Source organism: Sphaeroforma arctica (genome assembly GCF_001186125.1).
Source record: "Sphaeroforma arctica JP610 unplaced genomic scaffold supercont1.1068, whole genome shotgun sequence".
In the NCBI taxonomy this organism is placed as follows: domain Eukaryota; class Ichthyosporea; order Ichthyophonida; genus Sphaeroforma; species Sphaeroforma arctica.
This window is the reverse complement of record NW_014039490.1, coordinates 3,185-14,091: the sequence shown is the minus strand read 5'-3', so window position 1 is coordinate 14,091 and position 10,907 is coordinate 3,185. Positions and strand designations below refer to the sequence as shown.

Here is a 10,907-nt window from a genome sequence, read left to right as displayed (position 1 = left end):
AATCCGCTGACAGCCCCAAACCCAAGAAATACATTTTGAACAATCGCAAACGAACCGCCGAAGATGCTGAGCTTGATTCTTTGATTGATCAAGAAATAAGCAAGCGAGTTGACGCTGATAAAACAGAGTTACGCAAGCAAGCTAATACTGACAAGCAGGAGAAGGGCAAACAGTCTCTGCTAAACAAACAGGAGGAAGATAAACCACCTGCAACCGATAAAGGAAGAAGGTATTTGAACAAAGAAATCTTTAGCTATGTTGATTATTCGAGTACACGGCTGCGCAGCCGTCCAACTCCTCCTGGTTAAGCTCATTTGCACCTCAAGCATATTCATGCACTGCATATTGACGGGCTTCAAATCCAAAGTATTGATTTTCTTACCAGAATATCTTCCCTGACTGCACTCAAACTTTCTAGGATTCCCGATCTAAGAGATCTGAGCACGGTCAACGCACAGCCGAACTTCACGTTCCTCAGCATCTCGGGCGTGCTCAGCAACGCTCTATTTGCTTACCCCGCACCCACCGCGCTTCAGAAGCTGCGGTATCTGGAGCTGGTGAACTGCTACGTGGGGGCGATTTATCCTTTCTATACAATCTCTACTCGTTGGAGCACTTGCGGTTGTCGAACGTGCAGTCGCCGGATCTGCGCGCGCTGGCGGCCCTGAACCAGATGCTGACCGTCTTACACCTAGATTATTTCTCAGCCACCACCTAGGAATCAGTCGTTGCGCTGGGAACCCTGACGCACCTGTCGGAATTGTCTCTGGAGCACGTGACGTCGGCCGTGTGCACCGCATCTTACACGCTGCTCGGGCATCCAGACTAAGAAAGCTTATCGTTGCTGAAGCACACTTGCCGCTGCTGACACCACTTGCTCATCTGGAAGAGCTTCATCACGTTGACGAATGAATCAAATCTAATAAAGTTAAACAAGACTGTAGCGGTTGATATTGTTTTAATTCATTATGACCCACTCCCGCACCTCGTTTATATCTAAAAGGACATAATTAGTCTATTTATTAAGTCGTTAAATTTGTTTTCGAAGTTCGACTTGAAGTAACTCCTGGTTAGATAAACTAATAGAGGGTGCTGAATATAGGAAAGACAGATGATCCCTCGACAGTTACACACAATACGTGGTTATGCAGATAAAACTCGAGCTACTAAAGTAGTGGCATGAATAGTAATAATGCAATTTATTGGGGCGATTGGGGCGTGTGACGCCACTGACAAACCTTTGACCGTAAGTAACTCCCAGCTTCGCACGACGACCGTATCACCCATCTTCCAGGAACGGGGTTCATTAACGCTTAGGGCGAGTTTAAACGATTAAAGCCATTTTACGTTAAAGTATAATATTAAAGTTGAAAAAGGGCCGACGTGCCTTGAAAGTTGCACTTTCGTTTTCATAGGTGTGCCTTAGGTACATTTTTTACGTCCTTTTTTATTATTAGAAATTTTACTCGCGACTATTAGTACGTAAATGACGTCACACCCCCTTTAACGGAAAAATAGAGTGACCTTTACGTACTTTAATCAGCGAGAGACAAATTTTGTTAAAGGGTTTTCAAAAGAAACCAAAAATTGGACAAATCAATTCGGCCATCCCATTGGCTCATGACCTTTGATGCCTTTTTAATTTAACGAAAATCTTTAATCGTTTAGACTATCCGCGCCGGTCCAAAGAATTTGCAGAAAGAATTCAATTCTTTAGAAATCTTTATATAAAAAACCCGCACCGGGCGAAATTTTTGTCTATGAAAATCCATTTTGCATATTGTTTTGCGATTTTCAATACAATTTGCGGCCCAAATTCTTTTGAAGAATCGCAAAACAATTTGCAAAATGGATTTATTTATAGAAATCTAAATTTGTATCTACCAATAGAATACATTCAAACTCTCAGATTGCTCTGGATTATTTTTTGGATTATTTGTGAGAGGTATTCTATTTAAATTACTACTCTGGACCCCGTCTGGAGTATTTGGGCGGCAGTAACAATTTTATGGACTCTTAAATTGTATTCTGGATTGTTTTGAAAATCCTGCACTGGTGAATTGGAAACTGAATAGATACTTTGGATAAGCCAATAAAACTCCACGAATTTTCCTTGGAAAATTCATTTCATTTCACAAATTGTTTGGACCGATGCGGACAGTCTTATACTCGCCCTTAGCACAATCGAATAACCACACCATACACCCAGGAATCTAACCGGAGATATTGCCGCTTTGATCACGAACAAAGGGTTTGCACCGTCTGGCAAAAAGCTATCGACGACTCTTAGACATAAATTCAAGGTGGTGGAATCGTAAAGAGTCAATACGCAAGCCGGGCCTCCACGTTAGAATCTTGTATATAAACGTACTCTTATAAGTACGTAAAACTTAGTTTTCTTACAATGGGTTTCAATGGTTTTATTGATTAAAAAGCTTTTCCATATTACATATCAGATATTTGGACAAGGCTATTAAAGGCCCGATTAAAATAACAAAGATATGATTTGGACTAGTTCTATTAATAGAACTATATCTATTTTCCAAATCTATTTATAGCTGAATACTTCGGTAGCGAGATGGCTCAACCGAACATAGGTTTCTAGGGACTATAAGCGTTGCTTGGTTTATCCTCCGCACAGCCAACCAGATTGCCAGACTGATGAAGGCCTTGATAAGTGGCTAGTTACCGGATAAAACAATAAATAGAGACAACAAGAGTATTTTTCTTTTCCTTTTTTTTTCGAATTCGCCCCAACGAAACATAATAAATATTAGTTTCTATGGTACACTCGCGTATATAGTTTGTCAACTAAAAAATCCGTAGGATTTTCGCTACCTCTAAAAATAGGGGAAGCTGTGGAGTTTTTGGAGCCGATTCCTAGGGTCCTCCTATTTCGTGCATTGTGTCTACAGTCCGACATCCGACAAGACAGAGATGACACCAAACTGACATTTTACAGACAAAGATGACACCCGTTTCGCGTATAAAAAGGGGACTCAAATATGACAAAGAACAACAGTCCACAAAACTACCAGAGAAAAAAAGAGATAAACCCTTCAAACGTCGACATGAACACCCAGCCCGAGAGTACCGGCCTGGCCTCACCGTCGACGAACAAGACACCCAAGAGGACCTTCTCTCCCAAAGCTCCTCGACCAAGCAAACCCAGGATGACTCGGATACCCCCGAAGCTGATGAACCTACCAGAAAGAACCCGCATATCGATGGAGAATCAGACCCCAAGATGGAAGCATATGTGGCTGCTTTCGAGAAGAAATCTTCGCCCGCGACGCTGAACGTGAGGAACGCATGCAAGCCATGATTAACCAACGTGACCAGGAACAAGCAGAGAAAGACGAATCACATGAATCCGAGATTCAAGGTCCTAAGACTAGTCTTCTTTCTATGAACGAACAATTCAACGTCAAGAAAGTTAAAACCATAGACGATACCGAGGCTACCCTTCGTGGTCCCTCACGACTACTCTTCCCGAACCCATCAGGGAGAAACTGAAACAAGGTAAATTTGTAAAACTGTCCGCAATCAAAAGTGCGATGCACCCCACCGACGCACAAGAGAACACCTCTGAACTTAAGATGGTCGACGGGATCGCAGTTAAATCACACAAGGAATCTTTTACCTCCTCGGCTGATTTCCTCGACACATGGATGACGCTCATGACAGCCATGGTTACGAAAAGCAGCTAGAAACGATTTACTCGGCTACACCAAACTACTGATCGGGCACCTAGTGAATTATACCCCAACTGCCGTCGAAACTCTTGGCTACGTTCACCGTGGGGGATACGTGAAGTACGAGAAAGACACACGCTTGTCAATTATCGCGACAACAACAAACTGTCTGTTTGGCTAACAACACTGAACAACAGACGCACGAACACGTTTGGTAGCAAATGTGACATCAGCAAGAATTTATGCCTTTGCGAAGCTAGCGAGACGTCCTTCAAAGCTTCCAAAGCCACTACACCTGGGCGCAACAACAAGAATCAACGATGCATGAGATTCAATCGTTACGGAGTGAATTCACAGTGTAAGGCCGGCACATGAAGACTCAAGCACGAATGTAGCAAGACAAAATGCAATTCCCGCACCACTCACGGAGGCTGCGAACATGATCCCAGCAAACACGAATAAGATCCGTCGTGTGATGATTCGATACCCTTAAGAGTACCCAGAACAAAATCGTCAACACTATCTGCCTGTCTCCGCAAGACAATACGCCCAGACACCGTTCCAAATTTAAGGAAGCTAACGAATGCACTTCGGGGCTACGATAAAGAATTAAAAGATGCTCTTTTACATATGATCGAGTTTGGTGCTGACATTGGTTACAAAGGCAGTCGCTCGCGTAAAACAATATACCGAAATCATCCACCAGCATTTGACAATGTACCGGGACTCACTAGAACCATCACACAGGACGCAAACAAAGGGACAATCATAGGCCTTTTCACGAAAGACCAACTCGACAGGGAATACTACCATATTTGTCCTCTTAGTCAGCTAACAAAACTTAAGGATAATGGAATTGAGAAATGCAGACGCATCAACGACCTTACATACCCACGCAAAGGCAGATTTAAGGGAATCAACGCTCAGATCACACACGGGAAAATTCGATACACTTAACTTCAAAATGTCCTTGACAAGATACGTCATGCACCACCAGGCACTACTGCAAGCGTAGTAAAACTAAACACGACAAATATTTGGTCTCTTTTCGTTTACATTTACAATATGAACACTGACTTCGATATTGACCACTATGCCGAAGAAGCCAGACCTTCTGACAACTAGAGGAACACAAAGATGGTCTAGTTCTTGAAGTGCAAAATCTCCATAGAAAGAAGGCTGATCTGTGGGCACAGAAAGTAGGTGGGTACAAACGCGAAGTGGAAGAGGAACGCCTCAGGCTTGTAGATGTGGTGAAAAGACATGAATCAGAGGCCAGCGAATACATTGAATCAAATCAGAGACGTGAATGTCTCGCACAGCAAAATGCTAACCACTGGGAGGAAGTATCCTGGGAAAAACAGCAACTTGCTTCCCAGAATGTTCAACTTCAAATTGATACTGTGGACGAGATCAACAACCTAAACGAGACTAAGGCAATGTTGACGCAGGACATCGAAAACTTAAAAAAAGATCGAGAGAAAGTGTACGAAGACCTCGTAGGGTATCAAAAGGAATTGGATGATGTCTCCACCATGACAAAGTGGGTTGAATATAAAGCTTGTCAACTCTTACGCAATTTGTTGGTAAAACTTTCGAAGCGGAAGGCTGAAGAATCGATAGACGATAGAACCAGCATCCTCGAAAAGTCCACGACCTGATGCGATGGACGAATCGCCTTAAAAGTTTTGAATTTTTACCCATCGACGTCCATCAGACGTGTAGGTGATGCCGTCTAAACCCTGTTCCTGCATACCTGCGCAGCTTCTCGCAATGTATGCTGGGGATTTCCGAGAAGCAGAGTAGGATAATAAAGGTCTACACTTTGATACACTTTTTGCGGTTGTCGTGTTCTTTACCCACCGACGTCCATCGGATATGTAGGTAGTCCCGTCTAAATCCAGTTCCTGAACACCTGCGCAGCTTCGTGCAGCGTATACTGGGGACTTGCGAGACGCAGGGTAGGATAATAAAGGTTCACAGTTCGATACACATGTCGCTGTATCCTTTTGTAGCTCTCGAAGCAGTGGTAAGTACGAGGTCGTAAATGGTACCAAAAGAACAATGCCGCCATGTTAAATTGTGTCGCCATTGGGACTAGTCTAATTTTCTTCTTATTTCACAAAAGACCCGGACCACCTCCAGCTTACACATCGTGAACAATTGTTTGATACTGGACTAAAGCTCTCTTAAACGATATATCGTTACCATATGTCAGTACAGCCGTTGCGAGGAGGGAGCTTGCAGTATCAATACTATTTCCAGATACAGTAGATATTAATGCTGCTATCATGTTAAAAAGAGTGCTTCCGTTCATCATGTAAGAATCCCAACTGTGTGCGTTCTTAGACGCGGGCACATATTTTGTGATGAATTCATATACCCTCTTCTGTTCACTATTCTCAAAATACTTCAATACGGCCGCTTGCTTAAACATCAAACCTATAACCAGAAAGCCTCCAACAAGAATCGATAGGAACACATTTCGACTAATCTTATTTGCCTGTATATTCGAGTCGAGACGTTTTTTGATGTCTCTATCGTTGATTTCGGGATCGTCATAATCTGTGTTATCCTCAAATGCTGGAAAATTATTTGGAAACAGGTTTCGAAGCATATCTAGCATTGTCTTCTCACCCCAGTTTTGTCCAACAAGTAATTGATCCAGTTCTTCCCTACTCAACAGCAAATCCGCCGTATGGCTGGCCACGTTAACCACGCCGCCTCCGTCTTCGGCAAGGTGTATGGTGATTCTTCCAACAACGAACATCGAGCTATCAATGACTTCGGCGGCACCAAGTGCTACAGTTACGGCAGGTTTATTACCCATGAAGCTCAGAGATGATAGTTTACTCATCTAGTTAAAAATTTCCTGGATCGGATCCACTTGGTGTGACTGTGTGTTTGTATCCAGCTGCATTGTACAACCCCCCTTTCAGACACGAGTAAATGCTTGAAATTCGATTCGATGTTAGGTAGCTAATACCGACAAATATCCCAACTCCCATCAATACAATTATCAAATTACATTTGGTTCAGTTACTACTAAACCATGTCTGCAATTGTGGATCCTCGAAACTGGCTTCAATGGGGGTCATATGCACCGCTACAACATCTCTGATCAGGTTCTTGCCAGTAGCTTGTGTTTCTGGTCCAACTACGGGGAGCATATTGATTGTGATATGATTATTCGTATTATTAAAGTTAATGATTGTGGTATGCGGCACATAAGAAGTAGTTTGGTGTATCAGCAATATGTGGGATCTGGACTTGATTTGATTGAGGAATCACTGTCAGCGCATGCTCTGGTGATACTAACGATCGCTGTGTCGATATTCTACGTGGTGGGGGTGGTGATACTGACGATCCATATGTTGATGTTCTACGTGGTGGGGATGGTGATACTGACGATCGCTGTGTCGATGTTCTATGTGGTGGGGGCGATGGTTTTCGTGACACTTGTTTCGACGTGGTTGGCAGAACATGAAATGCTTTATTTTGTACAGGTTCGGGTTCGAGCGACGATGAACGCCTAGTTTCCGGTCGCGCATACGGCGCTGCCCATGGCTTATATAATGATTTTTTGTTTATTCTGGAAGATTGCCGTGGTTCAGGTTGTTCCGATGTGGAATTACGAGACGAAGAAAGAACAGTTTTCGGTTCCTGTGGTGTCTTTGATGATTTATTTATTTTGGTTTGCTTGATGCCCGAAGACTATTATAACCAAGAGTCGCTACAGCTCGTGGGCGTGTTGTTAACAAGCCTGTTTTTGGTGTCAAATTCTTATCCAATTCGAGCAACGATAATAACAAATCGCAGTATTCTGCAGGCATACATAAAATACCCGCTAGCATCGCGTCGTTGTATGAGATTTAAACCATTTAATAATACTTTATATTCACGTATTTATATATTTACACCAATTGGTATTTCTTTTCCCAAGTATGCCATTGCACATTCTATACTAAACAAATTGTTTGAATCCACGGCGCCATCAATCGTGTACACGCGCATATCCGACGCGTGCCCCTTCAAGCTTTTGTTACTCTTTAGTCCCGAGTCCATTGTAATGTACGAATCATAGTATATTGGTGCCACACCAGTGTTTTTCAATGATATATGTGTTTTGGCTTTGCCATCGCTGGCCACGGCTGCGATAAAGTATCTGTATCTCATTAATTGATCAACTCTTTTCGTACTCGCGGTCTCGTTGCGCAGATGATTGCACATTGAAAAGGTGAATCCTACTCTTTTACACTCTTCAATAGCCAGATCCGCATTAAATGTGCTATCGCCTGTCACATTGCCTCCTATCTCGCCCCCAAATGGGTGCTTGGCCTTGACACTGTCGACATTTCTCTTGTCCATGTTTTCGAGAAAAAAAGTCCTTGTGATACTTTGAATCAAACGTGGTGTCGTGAAAGTACCCAATCTCCAGCGATTCGAGTGGCCCCATGATATCACTGTTAAGGACATCCTGGCTGACTTGTATGCGCGTGACTTTAAACGCTGAAGTAACGGCTGAAAAGACTTCTAATAGCTTGGTGGGCGACGGCATAAACTCAGGGTTGTTATGATTATATGTTTCACCATACCTACTAAATCCCACCTGTATGCAAAATATGGCGCGATGACCATCATACTTTTTGGCTATGGCCAAGTACTGATCCTTAATCCAGTCGGCTAGCCCGTCGTCAAATGTGTGCGGGGCGCTAGTGGGTATGCGCAGCTTGTCGTCGGCGTTGCGCTCATGGATTCCGACTATAAGATGACATTTACCTGCAACGGCCTTTGCGATAAGCTCGTATAGTTTAGACAGGTCTTCGAAGTAGACGTGGGCAAACTTGAGCACAGTGTCTTTGCTACCGCAAAGAAAGCCTGTCATAGGTTGTCTACCATTGTTGGGGACTGGCACCATACCTGTGACTTGAGGCAAAGTGAGGGTGGAGGCAGCCGAGACCGACACTTGTTTTACAGTGTCTACACGGTTGAGCGCGATGACAGTAATTGTTACAGAAATGATTAAAAGCATTGTAATTGCGAAAATTATGACAACAAAGTTCATTTCTATCACAACAAAAATGGATACTGCAATCAAGCGTCAACATATTCGCGAAATACTCCAATCGTCGCGACGCATCACTCAACAACACCAGTGCCACCCACAATACCTGCGAAAAACCCTAAAACACCAGTGCCACCCACAATACAGAATTTCGGCTGCAGGGTCAAACGCCCCAGTTCTCAACTGATTCAGGATTTGTTGACAACTTCAGTATAAACAAATTTTGGACTGCTAGAGTCAACACCTCTGGTCTCAAAACCAGTCATGGCGGCGGCTAAATACTTTGTGTCAACTTCCCCGTATTTATTTTTCACTTCCTCATATTTATTTTTCTCTTCCCCATATTTATTTTTCACTTCCCCATATTTATTTTTCACTTCCCCATATCTATTTTTCACTTCCCCATATTTTTTTTCACGACGGACCTTTGATTCATATTTTCGTCTCCGAAACGTAAATCTCGGTGACCAGCAGGTCACCAGTGTAGAACTGAATACCATTTAAAAAAAACCCACAGACCCCACCAAAAAGTCGCATGAATACCAGACTTGAAATTTGGATTTTCAAATAAAATAAAATAAATCAAAAATTCAGTAGGGAGCCTGGGGACTTACAGTCCCACAGCCGCGAAAAATGTCGGGCCAGGCCGAATCCCCAACTGAGACGTTCGTTCCCAAGGACTCCTTGCCCAATGACCTATGGAAATTGGACTTACAAAAATCTATCACAGACCTCTCGCCCAGGTTCTACCAACTCCGAACAATGATGGGCCCATCTCCAAGGAACCTTTCACTGATGACCAATGGAAATCAACCATGCACCAAATGCTCACCAACCTCTGTGCAAAAGCAAACAACCTCGAATCCGAACTCCGGGACCTTAAATCCCAAACCCGTGCACCTATAGATAAAGACACACCCGACACTTTTCGATTTGGCTCCACAAGCCGGCCTGCTCCGCCAGCAAAAAGACCGCGGTCACAGGCGCCCAATAGCAGCAGTGAGCCTCCCAGCTACCGCTCAAGAGTGGACAAACCTGAAAACCCAAGCCCTAAAAAAACGCCCGACCCCACCAGCTTCTCAGTCCCAAATTGCAGCCCCCAGTACCCGAACACCTTTTGACGAAAGTGGTGGGCCCCGATGCCGGACAAAACTCTTCATGAAATGGATGACATAACTCCGGTATGGCTCTTCTTCCGAGCAATTTTCCCTAACGGCAAGCCCCCATCCCAATCAGTATTTGAAAAATACTGGCATGCCCAACCAGTCCTCAATCGCCACCACTTTTTCTGGTATCGTCCGTCTAAATCGCTATCTCAACCAAATCGCCGCAGAAGCTCCACCAGTTTCGTCCGCCTTTGTGTTCTTAGCGAAGCTGTCGCCCAGGTGAAACGACATGCAGCACTTACGTGGAAATGGCAACTTGATGAAACCACCAAAAAGTCGCATGAATACCAGACTTGAAATTTGGATTTTCAAATAAAATAAAATAAATCAAAAATTCAGTAGGGAGCCTGGGGACTTACAGTCCCACAGCCGCGAAAAATGTCGGGCCAGGCCGAATCCCCAACTGAGACGTTCGTTCCCAACTCCTTGCCCAATGACCTATGGAAATTGGACTTACAAAAATCTATCACAGACCTCTCGCCCAGGTTCTACCAACTCCGAACAATGATGGGCCCATCTCCAAGGAACCTTTCACTGATGACCAATGGAAATCAACCATGCACCAAATGCTCACCAACCTCTGTGCAAAAGCAAACAACCTCAAATCCGAACTCCAGTACGTAAATTATAAACGTACTCTTAATAGTACGAGGAACTTAAGTTTCCTAAATGGGGTTTAATGGTTTTATTAATTAATACCTGTTCCATTTTACATATCAGATATTTGGACGAGGCCATTAAAAGGCCCCCAGTAAAATACCAAACATAAGAGCTGGTCTAGTTCTATTAATAGAACTATATTTACTTTCCAACTTTATTTATATCTGAATACTTCGGTAGCGAGATAGCTCAACCGAATATAGGTTTCTAGGGACTATTAACGTTACCTCGTTGATCCGCCGATCAGCCAACCAGATGTGCCAGTCTGATGAAGGCTAAGTTGGTAATTCTTGATAAGTGGCAAGTTATTGGTTAAGACAA

General features: G+C 43.5%; 4 protein-coding genes across 4 annotated transcripts; 2 read left to right on the top strand and 2 right to left on the bottom strand.

Annotated features, from left to right (window-relative positions):
* Positions 1-418: 418 nt before the first annotated feature.
* On the top strand, positions 419-668 carry SARC_09873 (hypothetical protein; the record flags this gene model as incomplete). The annotated part of the gene is made up of 1 exon (XM_014296100.1): positions 419-668. A coding segment is annotated over one exon (250 nt), but the record flags the coding sequence as incomplete, so codon positions are not given.
* A 2,300-nt stretch (positions 669-2,968) lies between these two features.
* Positions 2,969-3,325, top strand: SARC_09872 (hypothetical protein; the record flags this gene model as incomplete). The annotated part of the gene is made up of 1 exon (XM_014296099.1): positions 2,969-3,325. The coding sequence occupies one exon, from the start codon at positions 2,969-2,971 to the stop codon at positions 3,323-3,325; it is 357 nt and encodes a 118-aa protein (XP_014151574.1).
* A 2,516-nt stretch (positions 3,326-5,841) lies between these two features.
* On the bottom strand, positions 5,842-6,525 carry SARC_09871 (hypothetical protein; the record flags this gene model as incomplete). Its single annotated transcript, XM_014296098.1, has 1 exon — positions 5,842-6,525. The coding sequence occupies one exon, from the start codon at positions 6,523-6,525 to the stop codon at positions 5,842-5,844; it is 684 nt and encodes a 227-aa protein (XP_014151573.1).
* Positions 6,526-7,601: 1,076 nt separating this feature from the next.
* SARC_09870 (hypothetical protein) lies at positions 7,602-8,727 on the bottom strand (the record flags this gene model as incomplete). The annotated part of the gene is made up of 2 exons (XM_014296097.1): positions 7,602-8,091; positions 8,123-8,727. The coding sequence occupies 2 exons, from the start codon at positions 8,725-8,727 to the stop codon at positions 7,602-7,604; spliced, it is 1,095 nt and encodes a 364-aa protein (XP_014151572.1).
* Positions 8,728-10,907: the final 2,180 nt, after the last annotated feature.